The following is a 23,986-nucleotide window of genomic DNA, read 5'->3' on the forward strand; positions in this document are numbered from 1 at the left end:
AAAAACTCTTAACCACAAGCGGTTCCTCTCTCCATGCTAAAATCAATTCATATATCCATACAAAAAATCTCACTTTCAAGCGAGTATTTCGCACAGGGCAAAACAACTTTCGATTCATCAAAATATTCAGCGTTTAGGATAGGTTATACAACTATACAATCATACAGCGATATTCAACTACACATAATCACACACAGGATCCATGATTTACGCTGAACGCGGTAAATTTCTATATTTAGGCAAAAATATCAAGTAATTGATAAAACTTAATCATAATTAAGGATAAACGATTGATGTTTCAATAACCACCTCCGTACGTTAGATTGTGTTAATGATCCTGACATTGTATGGATTTGTTCATATCTATATTAATATTCGTTAATTTATTCACATTCATATTGATGCTGAATGACTTACCATATATAGATAATTTATTCACCTCAACTTCCATGTTAAGAAACTACTTCATATTCATGATGAAATGAACACGACATTAAGTTTAAATTAAACCAAATTAAGTTAAGGCTTGGTTAACCTTCTGTCAAATTAAGGTAACTCTCGTTACCAGGCCTTTAGGTACGCATACCATTGACGCAAGTAATTATTTATACGCACACAGAGGGCTAACACGACGAGAAACTCAGAGCTAATTCTAGCAGGGTAATCCATAACAGGGATAATAAAATTTAATAATTAATTCTTTATTTTTTGTAATTTAATAAAATATATAATATAATATACAATAAAATATATAATATAATTTAATTTTTAACATGATTTAATTTAATATCAAACAGGCATGATAAAGTTTAACAAAGTTACCCCATGCAGCGCAACCCTCAGCATAACTTGAGACTCTAACTTCCCTCTTGTCACTCCCTCTGATGACACAGCAACTGCGTCTGTCTCGCGGCTTTAAAGGTAATGAGAAAACATTTCCCCTTCCACATTGAGAAAGGCAAAAATGCCGTCCCCTTCCACCTTGAGAAAGGCAAAAATGCCGTCCCCTTCCACCTTGAGAAAGGCAAAAATGCCGTCCCTTCCACCTTGAGAAAGAAGAACATGTCGTCCCCTTCCACCTTGAGAAAGGAAAAAAGCCGTCCCTTCCACCTTGAGAAAGGCAAACATGCCGTCCCTTTCACCTTGAGAAAGGCAAACATGCCGTTCATTCCAACGACTGGAAAGGCAATTCATGAAGTTGACTTCGTGCAAAAGGAAAGAAAAAGTTTCGTTCATGGCGCGCGTGCAGGAACGTAAATACAAGAAGTTCGTCGGTGCAATAGCACAAGAATGTGAAGAGCAAATGTGCAGAGAGCAGCAAATATCAAAAGGCTCTATTTAAATACACAGTTTATGGCTCTAAGTAAAAAACATAGTTTCTATGCGCATAATCTTTTCTATTAAACACATTTTTTATCCAGTACCTGTAATTTCTTACTATTATGGTAAATTGGTAATTTTTCACTCTTATAGCTCATTATTAGCACAACGATTGAAATACGGTTACGGTTAATACGGAATGATTATTACTGCAAGTGTTATACGGAGCGAACATTTGTCACAGCGTTATACAGAGAGAACGTTTGTCGCGGCGTTATACGGAGAGAACGTTTGTCACAACGGTATACGGAGAGAACGTTCATCACGTTATACGAAGCGAACGTTTATCACACCGTTATACGGAGAGAACGTTTATCACAACGTTATACGGAGAGAACGTTTATCACAACGTTATACGAAGCGAACGTTTATCACACCGTTAAACGAGGCGAACGTTTATCACAACGTTATACGCAGAGAACGTTTGTCACAGCGTTTTACTCGCTTATTCTTTAAGTTCAAATCAATGCGTAATTGAAACTGTACCTTATATGGATTTTTGTAAATTCATTCTTTTGAAAATGAAGTCATTCATGAATTCCAGTCAGTTTTCATTCATTTCCATCATAAAGTTTCGACAATAATTTAGAAAGTCACCGCAGTGCACATAAATATTCGCTGCAGCCATGGGCTAATGTGAATTATGAAGAATATACCAATCCAAGGAGGAATGTACAGAGGAATGAGTAGAGAAGTGTAGAGGGATAGACGTTCAGTGTGATGCTAAATTAAACATTTTTCAATTTAATGAATTAATACAACGATGGTGATAGGGGGCGAAATCTGCACCACACGCAAGCGTAGAGTCATTTGAATAATTGAATTACCAAAAGAATAGTTGAACTGACGAAGGAAGGATTGAAATATCAAAGGTATAATTGAACTACCAAAGGGATAATTGAACTGAAGAAGGAATGATTAAGACTACCAAAGGATAATCGAATTAACAGAAGAATAATTGAATTACGTAGAATAGAAGTGTCGGCACTGAAGAAATAGGCCCATGGCCTGTTGCCGATTCTTGTTCATAGAATATAATAGAAGTGTCGGCACTGAAGAAATAGGCCCATGGCCTGTTGCCGATTCTTGTACTTTTTGTGCCTTGACAATTGACGAAGAAATGATTGAAATGTCAAAAGAATAAATACTTTCACAACACATTTCTCACCGTTGTTTGAATCAACTGGTTCTTGAGTTACAGTTGAAGTGGACAGCTGTAGGAAGTTTGACCGCAATAGGTTAAAATAAACCCGGTTTTCTAAAGCCTGACCTCAGCAACAAACTCTCATGCCCCTTTGGCACCACGAAATCTCTCTTTATTTACGTTTACTCAAGAATATTGGAGCTCACTGATAATAATTTCTTAGGTTTTCAAGATAATTAGGTGTCATATTTGACAGGTTTCTTTTGTATTGGATCCCTATTGACCACTGAGCACAAGGAACAACTGAGCGGCAGCGACGCGCATACATTCACCACCGAAGTCAGAGCTGCACTGGCGGGTGCCAACCCCGGATCTTGCTAGTCTGCGCTACAATATTGCAATTCACAGAAGAGCTTGAGAAAATCTGCTAGTGAAATTTGCATTCATCACGTAGCTAGTTAAGCATACATTGTTTATTAACCGTTGATAGATCGTAGATTCAGACGATTTAGACTTTACGATCACCTCAGAACTTACGAAACTTATGGAAATCATACAACTTCGTCACAATATAGGATCAACGAACTTGCGATTAACGTACAACTTACGCCCACAATATCGTCTTTCCATTGGTGCTGCTCGAAAATAAATTTTCAAAGTGCGAATGAATTAAATTTAAGTTTGGGATGAAATGAAACAAACTATGTTCATTTTTAAAACTTTTTCCTACATAAATATGACATTGAAAGAATATGCACTTGACTGCAGTATAATACGTGCAGAAAACTCACTCATTAAAAGAACAGAATGTTCCAAGTTTTCAATTTACTCAAACATGCACCCCGACAAGACCACAAGCTAAGTTCAAACAAGGGCTCTATTAGGGATTCCAATAGGACTCCAAACACGGGCCATTTAAGTGACCTAAAATGGACCCCCAACAGGAACTTAACTAATATACCAAAACAAAAATGAATTTCCTTTCATTTTTTGCTGCAGATTTGGTTTAGATTTACATTTGCGTCTCTTAATGGCTCAAAATTTTATTAACTGATTTCTTTCAGCGAAGTATTAACTCTAGATTAGTTAGATTGAATCGGAGATTCTCGCTCCACGGTAACTCACTTCAAAATAATTGCCTACAATTTATAACACGGTGGATTAAATAATCACTCATTACTCATCAAGTTGTAAACTGGAAGCTGCCGTAGAACATACGATCGTCGTACGACTTACGAATGCCGTAAAAACACGATCGTTGATCCCATCACGACTGCCATACGAGTTCTTTAAGTTGCTTGATTTCACTAAGCGCATACAAATGATGTAAGAAATCTGTATAAAAATCTTAATAAAACACAAATTAAAAATGCAACAAATTGAACAATTGGAAAGAAATTAAAGCAAGCAACCTAGGTAAGTCAAGACACCAAAGTGAGTCAAGAAACCGAATTGAGTCAAGACACCTAATTGAGTCAAGACACCAAAGTGAGTCAGGACACAAAATTGAGTCAAGGATCGCAAATTAACCGAAGAGATTCACTAACTCACAGACGCATAGGGCTCATTTTTTCGCGCCGGACTCACCCACGTAAGTGATCCAGCGTGAAAATTTTCTGAGGGTAAATTTACATCCATTTTCACGTACTGAAAAATTGGCACGAAATGGAAGATAAATATTCAAATAATGTTACTAAACAGCCTAACTTTGAAGTAGCCGTCACATTTAATGTCTTAAGTACACTACACATGAGTACATATATGATGAGTTACACGAAGCCATTGAACATGTTCACGTTTACCCTATACTAAATGTATAGACGCTACATATACCATATATTTACAGCTTACAGTTACACAGCAAATGCTCTTCACATCTAAAAACATCTCGAATTTTTATTATTTAAGGACAAAGCTAATTGATAATTACTTCATTTAAATCAGAAGTCATGGGCGCTGAAAAATGTACATAATAATCATTAAATAAAAAAAATGACTAGCTCTAGTAACGTCAGGTTCGGCAATAAATACTTTATTAAAAATACACATTAGCTTGTAACAAAAATAATGTAGTTTACTGCCGTTTCTGTTCATAAAAACACCAATTTATTAAATTTCCATCAATTTCGTTGCTATTTACGAATCCTGTTTACAATACACAGAGAAATCCACCAGCACACAGAACCATTACACCGACGGTTAACCATTAATAATTCCTGTCTAAGAGAACTTCAATACATTTATGATATATAGTGACACTTTTATGAACATAGATGATTAATAGTGATGAGTTTCTGGCTAATGTCTATCGTGGGTCATCGAATTTGTCCAGTCAGTATTCAAGATCACTATTATTAGTAATGCACCATAGTACTACTATTGTAGCTATACAACAGCAGAATTACAGCACTACTGCAGCAGCATTACAGCACTACTGTAGCATTACAGCACTACTGTAGCAGCATTACAGCACTAGTGCGGCCGCTTGTAGCAGCACTACAGCAGTAGTGGGGCCGCTTGTAGCAGCATTACAGCACTAGTGCGGCCGCTTGTAGCAGCATTACAGCACTAGTGCGGCCGCTTGTAGCAGTTCTCGCTGTGGTGGCGCGTGCGTTTGCTGGTGTCGCAGCGGTCGCCGCGCAGGGCGCCGGGACGCAGCAGATCGCGGATGTGCTGAACGATCAGATCGATCGCCACTGAAACAACACAAATTATATATCAATAATTATCTATATATATAATAATTATATATTATTTAATCTACCAGAATTCATAGAAATATGTTTAAATGTCTTAGAATGCTTCTTTGTGTTTATCAATTTTTTAACATAAATAATGAACATTGTAGGAGTTTGTTTCTATTTTTGATTGAGCAAATTTCTTGTGCGCCTGGCAATTAAATTGACGTATCAATATTCAGATTTAGAATTAAATAACAAATTTACGCTTGCTTGAAATTTCTCTCACATGGATTGATAAGAAAAATTAATGATCTGGAGAATTAGAATTTTCGGCCAAGATCAAATCGAGTTCGTACATGTAATTGTAAGTTCAGTTAAGATGTTTACAGATGCGTTGCTTTGATCAAAACCACACTAAATAGGGGCGTAGAGACCAGAATTAGGGTGCGGATTCCAGAAATTGCTATGGGTTAACCTGCAATTCTTTCATATTTATGGTGGTGTACATTTTTAGAATTAAGAAATAGTCATTTCTTCTTCATTTACCGAAAATAAAGCAATAAAAATGCCACTAAGCGATTACCAAAATAGGAAACTAATTATCTTCCTACTTATCATAACTTCAGTACTATATCCTAATTGCCACAACCTGTATATGCCAATTACCAAAGCTCTAGTAAATCTCAATTATCGTAACTTCAATACATTCCAATTATCATTACTCTAGTAAATCCTAATTACCGCAACCTGTATATCCCAATTATCATAACTCCAGTATATTCCAATTGCTATTACTCTAATATATCCTACTTACTACAACCTGTACCTCATAATTACCATAACTCCAGTACATCCAAAGAATCAGCTTCTCTGAAATCAATTTACTCGCAAGCTATTCACTCTGACCCCGCCAGATTTATTATAGTTCATCAGTCTCTTCCATCCTAATTTTCTCGCTTGGATCAAGTCACGTCTTCGTGGTGCATAACAAGCGGATATTTTGCACGTGTAATTTTGTTGTGAATATCCACTGACATGTTGTGAATATCCACTGACATGTGAATATCCACTGGCAATTATGTATGCTGTACATCGACTTCTTCTCTCGGCGATTTCTTGTTATTGAATAAATTGTAGATTAACGCATTGCATCACTTTTTGTTATTGATATTTTAGATGGAATTTCTACCCGACAGTATACGTATTTATTAATCAAGAATCGCTGACATCCAAACCCCCCAAACTAATTAATTGCAATATGATAATTACGCTTTTTATAGACATTTCAACGACGGAAATTACGCTGAACTGTGCGGTTCATCTCACGTCAGAAGATTCCCATTCCCTTTGCTTTGATGTGTACAACAACACAAATAATTCAACTCACACGAGCAATTCAACTCACCATTACAACGCTGTCAGAGATTAAACCTGGCCCTAAAGCTTTCAAATCTCAAACAGATTAACCCTGAATTCTAACCTCTTCATATTTTCATAGGCCTGTTTCCCTGCCATTTCCTTAACTTCCACAACTCAATTTCCGATCCTCTTCACCACATTTAATAATATAATTTTCTCTATCAATTCTCTGTATCATTTAAACTCACGTTAAACCGTAGGCGTGTAAATTCCAAGCCAGAAAAAAAATTACGAAAATGTTGCTCAAAAATAGGACTAAAATAAAAATTCAGTTGTTAACAAAATTATCGAAACGTATTTGCCATTTTCTTAAATCCATAAATAAATTGAGGAAAAAAATAAAAAGCAAGAGTACTGCAAAAACTTGGCAGACAGGCACACAGAATGTCATTTATTCTCATACAATATAACAAAACCAATCGTATAACGTATAAGGTACAATAGTTATTAAAACATAGCATTGTTATTTAGCAGCATGACATCAACTTTAAACTCAACTCAAACATGTTCCCAACTTTAAACTTGAATCAAACACGTTGGCAACTATAAACTCAACTCAAACATATTCCCAACTTTAAACTTGAATAAAAAATGACACGAACTTTAAACTTGACTCAAACTTGTTCCCAACTTTAAACTCGAATCAAACATATTCCCGACTTCAAACTTGAATCATACATATTGCCAACTTTAAACTTGAATCAAACATTACACCAACTTTAAACTTGAGTCAAACATGTTACCGACTTGGTTTCAAAAGTTTACATACAATCCCTGAAGTTCATCACAGAACAATAGATTACAAAAACAACTTCTTCGTAGCAGTTGCGTGGCGACGAGCGACGTGCATGCGTATCAAGAACCCAGATGCGTATACCTACGAACCAAACAGAGTATACACACCAATTAATAGACATCTATAACAACTAACTAAGATACACATAACAATGAACTCCAATGCGTATTACAACAAAACAAGATACGTACGTATAACAACATACCAAAATACGTATAACAACGTACCAAGATACGTATAACAACGTACCAAGATGCGTATACCGACGAACATAGATACGTAAAACAATGAACCACGATGCGTATACCGACGAACCAAGAAACGTATACCGACGAACATAGATACGTAAAACAATGTACCAAGATACAAGATATACCTACGACGCTACGAACACAGATACGTAAAACAATGAGCCATGATGCGTATACCGACATACCATGATACGTATAACAAATAAACCCCAGTGCCTATAACAATTAACTACGGTGCGTATAAGTGAACGATATTCGTGTGCGTGACGATGATGTACGTGAGCAGAAATAAGAAGCGCACATATAATGCAGGAATGTGATAAAAAGCGTGGAAGAAATAGAACGGGCGAGCGTGAATGGAGGAATAGTGGATAAGGCAAGCTAGAGGGGACAATAAAAAAATTAAACGAGAAAATTTAATAGTCGCACACATTGCGGCTTTCAGAAACCCACACATGTTAATAAGAACATCATCATTTAGACAAAGTTTCCCTCGATTTTATGAGTGAATATTGCGCGAACGTCGACTGACGGAGTAAAATAATAAACAGAATAATTATTATTTATTATTAAATACAGAAAAGTTACACAACTAATCCGATTACGTACACACATAAAGCTTGGACACATACAAAATTTCAATGTAGTTTTGCCAGTGTGTGTGTCAACCTGACCCAGTTTGGTACCAGCAACAAATGGGTATCAGTATCACGTAAAGAAAGTACCACTATTTGGGCAGTGTAACCTATTCGTTTTCTGAGTGTTTAATAAACATTAATGAAAACACACCAAAACATCAATAACACAAACATACATCGACAGCATGCACACAAATAACACAAAAAAACACCAGAAGCATGCACACAAATAACACACACAGCAACTATGGCAAGATAGCTGACATTAACAATAACAACAAAGTCTTATGATTAACGCAACAAATTAACATGAGGCGTGTGCTTTGAATTGAGCTACGTGCGTTAGGTATTAAAGCTAGATAGGAGATTACAGTGATAAGGACAAGATAACCATTAATTAGGGAGATTCCATTTATAAGGACATCATAACAATTAATTCAGGAGATTACAATAATAACGACAAGATAACAATCATCTTTGCATCTTGTAATTTTTTTATTTTTGTATCTTTTAATTCTTTGTGGCAAGTATCGGCAACATATCTTTCCAAGGCCGCTAAGTTCTGCTACAACGTCTGGCATATGACGAGAAGTTACGACACGTTCAGTGACGCGTTGTCTTCATTTGTAGTGGAATAAACTAGTGGCGGCCACTAGTGACTGTTGCTCATGAAGGACAGTAGCTGGTGACGGCCACTACTAGTGGCGGCCACTAGCTAGTGACGGATACTAGTCAGTGACGACCACTAGCTAGTGACAGCAACCAGTGACTGTTGCTGGTGACGGCCACTACTAGTGGCGGCCACTAGCTAATCCCCCCTCAATGAGGGACACAAGCGACGGTCTCAGGAGACGAGCGATCCCCGTGGTCCCCTCGGGACCCCCCCGCCGAGGGGCTGTTGCCCCCCGCTGAGGGAGACAGCACTGGGGGGCCACAGCAGCTGCTCTGGCGGATGACCTCGTCGAGGGTTCCCTCTGATGTGAGGGTGCGGGGGGCGCTGTGGGGGTGACCCCCGCGGGGGGGCTCAACATGGCAACGGTGCAGGAGGTGCACATGGCAACGGTGCAGGAGGTGTACATGGCAACGGTGCAGGAGGTGCACATGGACAAGAAGGAGGCAAAGGAGAAATCAATTTTAAAAAGCAACACAAAATAAAAAAAATGTTAAGGCTCGCCAATCAGAGGCAGAGAACCAATCTTAAGAAGCATTGCAAATAAATAAAACATAAACACAAATTTTAAAAACGAGTCAAAATCAAATACTCTGACAATCATCTCTACGCTCGCCACGTATAAATGAATGAGTCACATGTTCAAATACTGACACACTTCTTGCACTTCTTAACCATTGGTGCTGCGTAACTGGGTCAGGATGACTCACTCAAGGGTTAAAAGTGTGTCCCTGTTTGGACAAAGTCTCACTCATTTCCCAGAGTGTATGAGTCTCATTTGTGAAAATATTTTTCCCAGAGTCTCATTTATGGAAAAATTGCACTATTGTGCTCGTCATGTCCGTCTGTCCGTCCGTCCGTGACCTCAAGTTTTCGTCGACAAAAAAATGCGCTCTCTGTCACTCACTGCAGTGAGTACCCGTACTGAGTTATATTTTTTGTACTCATGTGGGTCCTGGTGACCCAGTTTGGCCAGGCAATAGGGTGCATCAGTGCTACGTGGTGAGGTTAAGGAAGCGTGTCATTATCTGTACAACATGACCCAGGCATTTATATGAGCGGAGTGTGCGCCATTCCAGCAACGTAAGGCCAGCGCGAGAGGAAATACTTCCACAAACTTGAAAATTTAATTAAAAAAGTGAATAAAAAATAAAGATCAAAGTCAAGCAAATATTGATGGCAGTCATGCATTATATAAAGAAGAGGATGAAGAAAAAATTAAAACGTCATCCCAAAGAAAAATATATGGAATGTATAATTCATAAAGAATAAGAGCAAAATCAATCGTAGAAAAATTATGAGAAAAAAACATAAATTGCATACAAAAAATTGCACATCAAAAAAAAAACATAAAAAGCTTTAGAACAAAAAAAAACAAAGAGGCGTTCATAGGCCTAGCAAGGCTCAAAATAAACACAAGCAACTGACCGGTGTTCTCAGCGCCGCGGGGAATGATGACGTCAGCAAACTTTTTCGTCTGCAGAAACAAGTTCAACGTTTAAATAATTCAACATTTTTCCACAATTTAATAATTCAAGTGTGTAATTAAAATAAAAAATAAAGTATACAGTAAATAAATAGGTCAACTACAGCTCAACATCAGTATATTTGAACAACTTTATTATATTTATTAAATAAGCATATGTTTAATATGTTTTTTTTTATATATTTTGGACTCAATTAATCGAGTCCAAATTATTTAAATAAATATATTACAAGTTAACATCAGCATACCGTACTGCTGCAGCTCAGTTATATATATCCGATATATTACAGAAATATATGTTAAATGAATATGAAATATTAATTTTATTTCACATATATACATTATTACAACATTCCAGTGCGCACCGTAATAACTAAGATTCTCAAGATGTATAAGTAGATTACAGTAGATGAAACGAGGTGAAAAATGCTAAAATGTGAGGTAGACTGGAGCACGTAGAAAGTGGTAGACGCAGCACTGACAGGTAGACAGAACTAGCTAATGTGTGAGGTAGACTGGATTAAATAATTAGTGGTAGACAGGGGTAGACGCGGCACTGGCAGGTAGACAACTATCTAATATAAGGTAGACGGTACTGAACAATAAGAGGTAGACAGAGGTAGACAGAGGTAGACACAGCACTGACAGGTAGACAGAGGTAGTTAATATGTGAGGTAAACTGGATTAAATAATTGGTGGTAGACAGAGGTAGACGCAGCACTGACAGGTAGACAGAGGTAGTTATTATGTGAGGTAAACTGGATTAAATAATTATTGGTAGACGCAGCACTGACAGGTAGACAGAACTATCTAATATAAGGTAGACGTTACTGAACAATCAGTGGTAGACAGAAGTAGACGCAGCACTGACAGGTAGACAGAGGTAGTTAATATGTAAGGTACATAGTGGATTAAAGAATCAGTGGTAGACAGAGGTAGAGGCAGCACTGACAGGTAGACAGAACTCCTCGAAGGCAGGCTTCACCAGCCTAGTGTACTGGTGCAGGACCGTCTCTAGGTTGCGCCCGCGCTCCCGCGTGTCACGCATCACTGCCNACAGGTAGACAGAACTCCTCGAAGGCAGGCTTCACCAGCCTAGTGTACTGGTGCAGGACCGTCTCTAGGTTGCGGCCTCGCTCCCGCGTGTCACGCATCACTGCCGAATATTTGTTGTTAGAAGTGGTCCAATAGATGCAATGATAGCTTCAGCGCCGAATATTTATTGTTAGAAGTGATAAAATGGCTACAATGATGATTTAACTGTCCAACATTTATTGTTAAAGAGCAGATACAATAATATCTTTGATTAAATCCTCAAATAAATGGAATGAATTACAATCAAGTTTTTCCAATTCACTAACCAAAATAATGCAAAAAATAAATAAAGTCAGGTTAGGAAGTTTTTTGGTTTTAATAGTTTTGTTTGTCTTAAAATTTGTTCAAAGTTCTGCCACGTCATTGATTAATTAAATTGCAACATCATTAAAAAATTTCCATGGTAGTTAGTTTTTCCAAAATTGAAACAATGTTGGCAAGATAATTTTACTAAGAAATCTAAAATGATGTTACTGATAATTTCTGTCAACTCCCACAAATAAGTATGATCAAATTCCATCAACAAAGATAATGTCTCAAACTTAACTGGTCTGCCTTTCCAAGTTCCTCACAGCCTGGTCAGTAAAGTCTACTTAATTATGATACAATAAAATAAAATTTCATAGGAGGCAAATATTAAACTTAGAAAAAAAAGCAACATATCTCAATTTCAAGACAGAAAGTAGGCCCCACAACCTTAATTACTGTACAAAATTTGAGCAAATATTAGCAAGCGATGCTGACCTCGTCGGGCTAGTCTGGTGTCAGCGTCGGAGTCGACAAAAAGCTTCATGTGGAACATGTCGCGTATTTCCTTCTGGTAGAACATGAGGATGCCTTCAAACAGCACCACATCCGCTGGGTAGATGTCTGTGGTTGTTGATAACCTGGGAAAATATTTCAACATTTCTTGCCTGTTGATAATTGATTCAAAGCCAGATACAAATTTTGGCCTCAGTAAAACCTAAAGTGGAATTAACTATGTATAATCTAATCACATATTATTTAGCCATGCTAAATTAATCAAACTTCCATTGGAAACAAATAAATGGTGGACTCAAACGTGTGTAATAGTAACCAGATTTGTGAGATCAGTACTTTAGGACTAATTTTTCTATTTTAACAACAAATTCATAAACCACAAATTACACAGAAAAAAAGCATTTAATAATGATGAGGTTTTGAAGTGATGCTATTTAATCCCTTGAACAAACTACTAGCACCACTATTTCAATAATTTGAAACCAAACAATGAAATCATTAACCACCCAGTTAGAAATATCTAGAAATTAAATTCCTCTTCATTAATAAACACTAAAATTAAATGACCTCCGGTAACAATATCACTCACCTAGAATTGGTCTTGAAATCATAGTTGGGAATCTTGCAGATCTGTCCAGCCTTAATTTTCTCTAGAGTTTCAAGCACAAGGTCCGTGTCAAATGCCTCAGGATGGTCAAAATTGAAGGACCCCTGAGGAATAGAAATTATAACTTCAAAATAATCAATCATGATACAAAAAAGATGCATAAATATCTATTTCAGGGCAGTAGAGATAGGTATATATTGAAATTCATCTGATTTGACGCACAACCAGAGTAATAATAACAACTTAAACTTACACAGGAGTAACTGCTGATATGAAAACAATGCAGATCAAGATATTACACACTTATTATCCATTTGAGTGCCTAGATTATTAATAGAAAAACATGCAAACGTATATATTTATATATGCTCAAGCAGCCAATTATAACTTTTATACATACTCCTCTAACCTAAGTCAATCATCTTTTTACTTCAATCAGTTGCCATCAATGAAAATATTTTAAAACAAGTGAATTTCAACATTTAATCAACCAAAAATATTATTGCAGGTACTTTTAATGCTTTGGCAGATTCCTCTTCATTGAGTTCCCTGTAGAAGGCGTCCTGTGATATGCAAACTACCCGTCGCTGTTTGTCATCGATATTGTCTTGGCCAAGCTTCTCCATTATCCTCTTGCAGACGGTTGACTGCAAAACATTTATGAGACATTAACAATAGTGGCAAGGGAGTGGCAAGCAAGTGGCAAGCAAGTGGCAAGAGAGCGCCATGACTGAGAGTGGCAAGAAAGCGCCATGAGAGCGGCAAGAGAGTGGCAAGAGAGTGGCTAGAGAGTGGCTAGAGAGTGCCAAGAGAGTGGCTAGAGAGTGCCAAGAGAGTGGCAAGAGAGTGGCTAGACAGAATGTTTTTGGTGCCATTCCTCAGGTTCAGTTTTGAGTCCTATATATAGACCAGTTTAGTGATTATGGTATTATGGATACCAGCATCATCATAAATAAGATTTAAACTTAATGATTTAAACCTTGAATAGATGAGCACATAAAAATTAACTATTTTTTTTAAATCTCAGCCTCTCAGGTTAAACCTAATGTTAATAATAAATAAAATCAATAATAATCTCAGCCTCTCAGGTTAAACATAAGGTTAATAATAAATAAAATCAATAATAACAGTCAATGCATATTTTCCTGCAAGTTTTATATATGAAGTCAAGATTCAACAAAATACTTCTGAAATAATAAAAAAAGTAACCAAATGTGAAAAAAAATGTTGTGGTTAAATAGCTTCCATAGCAGTAGAAGAATAGAAAATATATATGCAGACATTCAAATTTTTTATGCTAGTTACAATTTTGAAATATATTTATTCCTGATAGCCTAATTTTTAAATATTTGGCATAGGTGAGGCTGAGGCAAAATAATAGTTAATGGTTAGGATCTAACCTAAACATGGTTAGAAATTCTGAACTGGAAAATTCTACAAAACTCGTTCCACAAAAGCCATCCATCAATTAAAATGGACAAAAAATCATAACCCATGCTTGTGGATAAATTTCATTTGTTCATGCAACCATTATGATGATGCAACCCTTCACTGTTACTCTTGCACAATTTCTTTTGCAAAAATTTGAAGAAAAAAAAAATTAGCCACAATTTTGAAAAATAATTTTTAAAACAATATTTCAATCATTTTAATTATTTTTACATATGCCTGAAAATTTAGAATTTTAGGCTAATTTTGCCAGTTAGGCCTAGGCTATTGCTATTCCTGATTGGGTGAGAACTGAGAAGGCTTAAATCCTTTTATATCATGCAAAATTGTTATTATTAAAATAGTAAGAAAATCATTCTAACTTCAAATCTGCTTCAATATCATGTCACATTATAATTATTAGTAAAATAGAGACCTCATTTTTGATAAACTTGAATGAAGTTGAAACCTTCCATCCCATTCCCAGCTGCTAGCCTACCACTACCAGCCTACCTACTACCTAGCTAGCCTAACTAGCTACTCTATGGTGCAGTACAGTAGTTCCAGCAATAAATAAGAACAAAATTAAATTTACATGGGAGTTTTACTGGCTCTAAAAATGTCTATTTACATATTGAGAATTAGAAATTCCCTAAACACAAGGCTTGCTGTTGTCTCGCGGTCTCGCCTCTATAGCCATTGGGAGGGAATTGTTTGGAAAATAAACAAATAATGGGCTGTAACTAACCTTGCCAGAAGCAGTACCTCCAGCAACACCTATCAAGAATGGAGGTTTTGGAACAGTTTCATTAGCAGACCCATTTTTCATCAGATGACCATTCATTTTGGCGATGTGATTTGACCAACGGGTAACTCGTGGTAGCGGCGTGAAGCTGAAGAGCCGCATGAAGTTCGCTCACTTGGTGAGCGCAGCACACGCACAAATGCCATCTTCCACGCATTCGGGACTTTCGGGTACGGAAACTGTTGGAGAAATGGTTCCATTTAGTTAGCCCTTTTTTTGGGCATCGGATAAGCCAAAAGTTATCCAAATCTTCTTCTGATAATTCTGGGTTTACGACCACTTTTATTGATTCCGTGACTCATATGCAAAATTTGGATCTTATTCATGAAGCTTTATATTATTTATATTATATAGCTAAATAGATTACGTTGTGATTTATGGCTCAATTTCCCTAATGTTGCAAAATTTAATATTTATCGCAAAGGATTTCTTACACTGACTGAAATTTTAATAAATGTTGCTCCACATGCAGGAGGTTGAAAAACATGCATACCAACCATGCATACACAATACGTACTGGATTTGCATAATGCCGACAATACCGATACATCTTTTTCAAAATTCAGTTCTTAGAAACTTTTTCTAACAGACACGGTTGTTTTTAGACTTTAATTTTTGACCTCGTGCCATGAGACGTAAGATCGATACCTTCATCTACCAAACGTAGAATACAAACTCAAAAATTTTAATTTTCTCCATCCTATCATGTCATGAACATTCAAATGAATGTTTCATTTTCGACCACATTATACTATACAATCTCGAGCAGGTTTCTGATTTGCTTCTTAATATTAGTTTTAATAGAATAGAGGAGGACCAGTATTATTTACTAAGTTTGTTTCAGACATATTGATTCCATTAGATATAAGTCCGAAAAATACGGTCAAATTGATCGATCATTCCACCACAATCATTCAATCATCAGAATAAATTTTGAAGCAATGGTTTTATCTCTGAATGGTTGTTTTTCTCTTCCCTACATGAAACAATCTGCATCCTACTGAACACGGTCTTCGAAAGAATATGATTTAAATTTTGCAATTCATTTACATTATTCCTAACCTTTTACTTCAGCTATAGTATTTGTAAGTCATAATGTTTATTCATGAGAATAAGTTCCGCTTTTGGAGTCAAGGAGCGATGTAGGAGGTTTAGGGGTTGGCCAAATGTCCAAGTTGTCGTACACTCCAAAACTCTCTAGAGATGCAGCTTCCAGCCTTAGTCTCGCTGACATCACTGAAAGTAGCGATTGCTTTCGTGCCTTGTCTTCTTTTTTTTTTATAAATTTCAACATTAACTGCGATGCAGATTTTACTGTGTAATGCAATAACAATTATGGGAACGAGTGATTTATAAACCATGGGTCGTGTGGAACTAACCATAAATCTTCAATTCGTGTTGTATATGGAGCTTTTAACTCCGTGTTTGTCGTAACAAAATAATCAATTTATTTTTACTTTTGATGCACCGAATATAAAATTTATAAAACAGCTGTTTTATTTTTTTCTTCAAGGTATTTTTATCAATAAAAATTTGAGTTCTCCTCATTTGATTCGCAGATCCCATGAACCTATCTTGACGGTAGGTCTGTGAAAAAGTCTCGGGATAAATAAATTTTATAATTATTTTAATATATGTATGTATGTATATCTGTAATTTTTATTATACCAATGTATTTTTTATTAAACCAATGTATAAACATGTATGTATGTATATCTGTAATTTTATTAAACACTTTTTTTAATAATAAAATAAATAAATGCACATGCCTCACACAATTAATTCATTTATTAAGATCATATATATACTTTATTTCCAATATATACATTGAACTGTTATCAACGCCATAGTCTGAGCTAAAACACCTCTATAAAATCTCACATTTTTATCTTTCAGGTATAAAATTTCTAACTTCAAGCATGGCGTCAAATATGCAATGAAGAATAGTAAGATATTTTCATGAAATGTTGAGGAAAGAAAGATTTAATGAAAGAACATCGCAGCCCTGAACGCGTGATGTGTGAGAGAGCAGGTTTACCCCCAGCCCATACGAGGTTATGAGTATAATACTCATACGTAATTCAGATGAATTTATCCATCAACGAAGGAGAAATAAGGCTATCATCAAAAAATGTTGACTACCAAAAATTCAGCAAGCCAAATATTCTCGACGGCAATGCAAGTAGGATGAGAAACAGCAAGAAAATTACAAAAGAAAATGTTTCATCTAATTCCAAGAAGGCAACTTTTAACGAAACAAAAAGAAATGTTAAAACCACGAAAAAACGCAATCAAAATAAAACTACTCCAGAAAACGTCGTAAGTTCTTTCAGTATCACAGCTGACAAAATTCTGCCGATTTCAGTTAAATTACCTCGGAATAAAGCAGAAAACTCGTCGAATGAAACGTTTTGCGGAAATTTCGATGTCCTCAACGAAGCCTTAAATTGGAATTCGGACGCTGGATGGAGTGACTCGTCAAGCGCTTCGTCCGAATCCACTGGAGATTCTTCTGGGTCCGAGACCTCTGACTTCTGCCCGCAAGATGAATATGAATCCAAAGAAATTGAGAGTGAGCTTCGTGACATTTTTCTGTCATTATCAATTATATAAAATCAACATCAATGTCTAAATTTGTGAAATGAATTGTAATCCAGAAAAAAATGTCAGTGACTTGTTTTAAAGTTTAGGCGTGAAATTTCACGCCAATATAAATGTAATAAAATTTTATGAAAAATATTGAAATTTTTGCAAAAGAATTCTAGTTGAATTCATATTTTTGTACATCATTATTTAAAATAGATCCATTATTGCATTCAATATTAAGGGTCTAAAACTATACTAAATTTATTATAAAATAGCTTTGAATTTCTAGCCGATAAGTATAATTATTACACTGAACTCTGTTCGTATTATTAAATTTAAAGAATTTTATCGCTTAATTCTGTTCCTGTAGTAGAATATTTCTTGTAATAATATTATAATATTATTAATTGATAATTTCTTCCAATGCAGACCATTTCTTCGACGAAGTTTGTATTGGTGGCAACAGCGAAGTTTGCAACAGAAACGTCAACAGGGCGGCAACCTCAGCCGGCAACAGCGGCAACAGGACAACGTTTTCCTTCAACAACGTCAACCTCGAGGCGCAGGTCAACATTTTGATTCAACTCAAACACTATAATTATAAGAATTATGTATATCATTTGGATTATTATTATTATCATTATTATTATTATTATTTTAATTATACCCATTATTATTGTTATTGTCATTCTTATTATTATTATTATTATCATTATTATGATCATTATCATAACCTATTATTTATTAGTTCTATCACTATCAAAAATACAACTTCGTAAACATTTTATTTCTTCAGAAATTGCATCTATTATCTTGACTAATAACTTCTTTTACGTTGGCTTCATCGTTTCGGTATATAACCGTTAACAATGTTTTTCAACCATACAATATAATAAAGTACTCGTATATCGGGCTCGCCAACGCAATCCACGTTGCTACGCCGCCATGTTTATGGCACACTCGCGCCCAACATTACTCTTTCGTTACCCCACGTTTGGATGTTATGGTGACAATGGAGAAAGAAAGAGCAAAGCGGAAATGATTAAGCTATTGCCAAAAACTCCATCCTTCAGCGAGAGACTGGTATTTAAGAAAATTGTTCGACACTAACGATGTTGATCCCTACGAAGTACCGGCAAAGCAGAGGTGTTCAGATTTTGCAAGCCTGCCTCCCGTTTCACACGGTGATTTACTTCACTATTTGGTGTTTGGTGTCAGCCAAAACACCTTGCAAAAATTCAAGGCATTCAAGACGCTTGAAGCTTACAAGCAATTTGTGGATGAATGAATTCAGGAGATATACACCCAAGGCCTGTAAACTGCAACAACACTGTCATTGCTGACAAGATGAGGATAATGGATCATGGCAAAGTAATCTGAGTAATCAAGTACCCAGATTTTGCCCCTGAAAAATATAAAGTATCGTGTATCATAAATATTCATGACTGGTAAACTGATATACGATACGTATATCAAGAATTTAAAAGCAAAGAAAACGGCAAAAAAAATCACTATCTCTTAAGAATGAAAATTTTCGTAGTCCAACTCCATCGTCAGTTCAATGTTTCAAAACCTATAAAACAAGCAGAATCAATTTGAAAACTAAAATTCACATTGAAGATAAAAACCTAAATTGACGAAAGAAAAAACAAATTCACACGAAGTGATAGGCCTATCTATTTACAGTTTCATGGAAGCTGAAGGCTGCATTTAAACTAGGTATCTGCTTTAAAATATACCGAGATTCTAAAATTAGTAGGTCAGTAACACCGGTCGTGAAACCTAGATCTCTAAAATCATTATCTGACACCGGAACATTGCACTGCTCGGCATGGATGCGCACAGCTGAATGAGGAGGATGCGCAAGTAATGTTTCCGTGCTAAAACTTCTGCCCTTATGCTCTGCCAGTCTAGTATAAAAATTGCGAGATGTCATACCGACGTACGCTGATGCGCACTGCTTTCGAAAGCCGTCATTGCTCGATAAATTCCATAAATTTTTTGTAAAATTCAATTTTTAAAGAATTTTTTCGATAAATTTCATTATTTTATAATTACAATTCATAATTTCATTTAACGTGGAATTAATTTGTTTTATTCCCAGGTTCCGGCCCCTCGGAGACGAGCAGCAAGAAGAGGTTCAGGCTCATGGTTGCTGCTCGGCGTAGTTCTGCTCATCGGCCTGCTGGCTCTGCTCACTCTCTCACAGGTTCTTATTCCTGCATCTTACGTCGTCACTATTTTGATCCTAAAATATCCTTATTTTTTTATTTATCTTCAAAAATAGATCCTAATATACATGCTACGTCATATATTCTTCATACTACTTCATATATAAGTAATACTGATTCATGTATGCCAAATACTACTTCTTTATACACGTGCGATTGATGACCAGAGAATTAGTTGATTTATCTAATTCTCTGGTCATCAATCGCACGTATATAAACAATTAAATTGTGCCATCTAATACTAATTTCTATTACTACTTCATATATATTTAATACTACTTCATATATACTTAATACTACTTTATACATATACACTTTATACTACTTCATATATACTACACATCCAACATAGACACAGAAATTCTACTAAAAAGAACAAATGCGTTTTATTTCTCGGTAGAACATATCGGGTGGACCGCGTGGCAGATATAACCAAAATTGGAGCTGCGAGTTGGGGGTTCGAAACCCACTACTAGTTTTTAAAATTTTGGTCAAAGTCGGCAAGGTGGACGTGTGGCGACAGGCCAAGATGGCATAATTAAAATTAAAATATAAACCTATGATCAACACTATATAAATCAAGACAAATAGAGAAAAGCAATAAAGTATAACCTCAATCACTCACTAAATAATTGCAAATTTCTTGCAGGTGGTTCTAGTAGAAAACAAAGTTCTAGACCAGCTGGGGCCTGATCAGCTGAGACCTGCCATGCCCCCCGGGGTCGGTCGCGCCCTACAGAGACTCCTGAGGGGGAGCGGCGCCCCGGGGGGGTGGGGTGCTACCCAAGGGGGCTGGGGTGCTACCCAAGGGGGGGAGCTGCAGTTCAGCAGAGCAGTGCCTCTGATGAGACGAAAACCTCCGTCGGTTGAGGTGGAATTTTATATAAATGTTTCTAAAAAAGTATGCATTTTTTCTCCCGTTTTGTTGCTCTTTTATTGATCTTGTAGTCCTAATATTTCTATTTATGATATATTTGCGTGATGATTTTTTTTACATTTTCTGAAATAACATGCATTTTTTTCTAATATTTTGTTAGTTTTTTGTTTATCTTGTAGACCAAGTTTGGTATTTATAAATATTTTGTGCCTGTGTTATTTTTAATCATATATACCCCGTTTTTTTTCTGTTTACTTAATCTTACGATCAATGTTTGGTAGTTATAACTTATTTTTTTATTATGATGGCATTATGGTGAAGGTATATAGTCTTACTCATTCATGAGTGCGACATATTTCAGTTATTATGTATTTGTTTTACGGTAAGCTGCAGTCCAATTGACATTTTTTTCAGCTATAATGATACATAAAGAAAATGGAAAAATGTTGTTATACTATAAATCCCAGTGTATGTGCGAGAAATAGAAGCGTTAACTGGATCTAATTAATGTTTAGATAAATTTTTATTTGGGCATGTGCACCAATCAAAGAAAACGACAAAGTCTACGGATGTTGCTTCTAACATTTAAGTATCTTTTCCGAAGCCTGGTGGACACATGTTCATAAATTCATCAATTTCAATGCATTTTCCAAAGTTTAGCATAACCTTAAAAGCTGAAAATTATATAGAGAGTCGAATTTATGCATCTTATTCAATAAATTAACCTATTTATATACAATTTAACTCTCTAGTTCGAGTTATACGGACGCGTATATACGATTGTAATACTCTCTTCATAGAAGTAGTTTTCAACTTATCATATTTATAGCAGGTTAGGTTTTCATTCTTTGCTCATTGTTTAACAATTTATTTATATTTTTCTAACGAGCAAAGTTCACAGGTGACCGTGGGCCGCACTGTTCTCAAGAGGTTATCCCTCCAGATTGCAGAAATCATTTTAGAAGAATCTTTATCAATCTACAACAATAGGAACAAAATTCTACAGCAAGAGGAAGAAATGGAGAAGGTGATCAAGAGGGAGAACTGTGATGAAAGTTTAGTGAAAAATAGAATGGAAGAAAACAGATGCACGGAAAGTAAAGTGAGAAGTCAACGAAATGTGAATATTTTAAAAGAAAATACAAAATTGAGCATGTTCGTCAGAAAAGAAGAAAATTCAAATAAAATTATCGACGAAGTGAACGAAAAAGAAAGTGATAATATCAATGAGGAAAAGAAACACATTCATAACTCAATATATACAGAAACTATTAATGATAGAATGCACAGCGTAGCAATTAGTCCACGTGGGAACACTCACCTACGGAAGAACGGGTCTAATGAAAATAATGATAATGGTAATAGTGAAGTTAATAATAATAATGTTAGTGTAAAGAAGTCTATGCTCAAGAACAGCCTAGTAGGGAATAGAATTCTTACTGTGGGTATAGACAAAACATCAGATAATTTACCGAAGAAATCTTCGCTGGATAGAAGAAAAACTCTGTTGGAGAAAGGTGACGGAAGAAAGTGTGAAAGTGAAAGTGAATGTGGACATGTATCTGAGGGTGATAAAAGTACGAAACTGGGAAAACCAATTAATTCAGTTTCGGATGAAAGGGAAACTAATAAAATAAGTTCAGTGAAAGTTGAACCCAACTATTCCGATCTCCTGGACCAGAATAGTTTCAGAATTGAAAGTGTGAATAACCTGCTGATACCGCCACAAGGAGATACGGCTGCTGCAGAAAATGAAGAAACTGGCTATATGAATAATTCATTCAGTGAAATTTATTACTCACAATTTTCGGACAGTGATGAGGAAATTCCCATTTATTTCGAGGAAGATGACCAATTACTCAAAATTTTGAACGCGAGTTCAATTTTTGGAAGATTTCCGCCAGATATACGGGCATTGGAAAGACATCAGTTCCCGAACATAATTGACCCGGAACAGAAAACCTATGAAGATTTGAATTCTGTTTACAAAAAATTTTTGGGACCCGGAGAAAATGTGGCATTGGACCCCATTAGAGAAATGGAAAATAGATTCCAAGTTCCAGATAAATTGCCTGTAAAAATGAGTAAAATGGAAAAAGAAAATATGAGGCCTCATAGGCGCTTAGCTCAAAAACCGCATTTGAAAGAAATAGCTAGAAACGAAAAGTCACGTTCTTCGAAAAAAATTTCCCTAACAAAAAGTAAAATGAGAGCCTCTGATGCTAAAAACGATTCATGGGAGGCGTATAACGGACTTAAAAAGGCGCAAGCCTCCAAAGAAAAACTTTACACAAATAATTTATTGAGAAATTATTCACATAATCAACAGAAAAATCATTTGAAGGACTCAACCACAACACTCCACTTCACAAAGCCAGCAAAAGAAAACAAAGAAACTGTCACAGAAAACGGCGGCAGCCAACAAAGACTCGTGACCCTGTGCCCTTTGGTCCCTCCAAGCCTTCGTGAGTTTTCTGTAAATATAAGGAAGAGTAAAGAAAATGTATTTTATGGGGGACTAATTTAAAGAAATTCCGATCAAATGAGGAAAATAACATATGAGAAGTTGATATTTTTTAATAAATCGGGAATTTTTTTAATAAATTGGGTGTAAAAGTTTCGATTTTCAATGTGAAACAGAAGTTAGGAACTACTCATTTATCAGAATAATTTAATCATATACGATGATATTTAGAGAAACTTGAAAAAATTTATTTCCTCAATAAATCTGATTTTTTTTAAAGATGCTATATTCAACAAGAAAGAAAGAAACAATTGAAAAATTGTAAAAATATTACATTGGAACTTGAATCGTATAACAGGACGAGTATTAAGCTAAAATAAATGTATGCGTATTGACGTATTGACTATTAACATTTCATTTAAATACAGACTGAATGTTTATATTCTGTTTATCGTACTTTAGACGTAATTAAATCTTGCAGAAATAATTTGACGTAACCCCAAAATCAAATTTTACTTCTATTGTCGTGTGTAATAAATTTATGCTCTGAACACAACTAAAATATTTTGTTCATAAATAAAAATATATAAATCAAAATAATTTAGATCGTATATAAGTACTTATATCATTAGTCTGCTTATATCGCAAGTTCACAAGGAATTTAAA

The 23,986-nt window shown here is 35.6% G+C and overlaps 2 protein-coding genes across 3 annotated transcripts; one reads left to right on the plus strand and one right to left on the minus strand.

Moving 5' to 3' along the window:
• Positions 1-5,016: 5,016 nt before the first annotated feature.
• Positions 5,017-15,301, minus strand: LOC108668066 (uridine-cytidine kinase 2). Of its 2 annotated transcripts, none has more exons than XM_018155195.2 (7): positions 15,106-15,301; positions 13,442-13,576; positions 12,912-13,033; positions 12,305-12,447; positions 11,418-11,515; positions 10,408-10,456; positions 5,017-5,220 (listed from the first exon to the last, which is right to left on the minus strand). In XM_018155195.2, exons 1-7 carry the CDS (start codon positions 15,262-15,264, stop codon positions 5,093-5,095), a joined length of 834 nt encoding a protein of 277 aa, XP_018010684.1. In that variant the 5' UTR covers positions 15,265-15,301; the 3' UTR covers positions 5,017-5,092. The 2 variants fall into 2 exon arrangements, with proteins under 2 accessions (XP_018010684.1, XP_047737345.1); XM_047881389.1 differs by lacking the exon at positions 11,418-11,515 and adding an exon at positions 11,524-11,621.
• Positions 15,302-16,669: 1,368 nt separating this feature from the next.
• LOC108668064 lies at positions 16,670-23,753 on the plus strand. Its single transcript, XM_018155193.2, has 7 exons — positions 16,670-16,743; positions 17,059-17,734; positions 18,178-18,314; positions 19,853-19,957; positions 20,629-20,850; positions 21,758-23,321; positions 23,749-23,753. Exons 2-7 carry the CDS (start codon positions 17,248-17,250, stop codon positions 23,751-23,753), a joined length of 2,520 nt encoding a protein of 839 aa, XP_018010682.1. The 5' UTR covers positions 16,670-16,743; positions 17,059-17,247.
• The last annotated feature ends 233 nt before the right edge of the window (positions 23,754-23,986 follow it).

This window comes from Hyalella azteca, unplaced genomic scaffold (assembly GCF_000764305.2).
Source record: "Hyalella azteca isolate HAZT.00-mixed unplaced genomic scaffold, Hazt_2.0.2 contig7796, whole genome shotgun sequence".
Lineage (NCBI taxonomy): Eukaryota > Metazoa > Arthropoda > Malacostraca > Amphipoda > Hyalellidae > Hyalella > Hyalella azteca.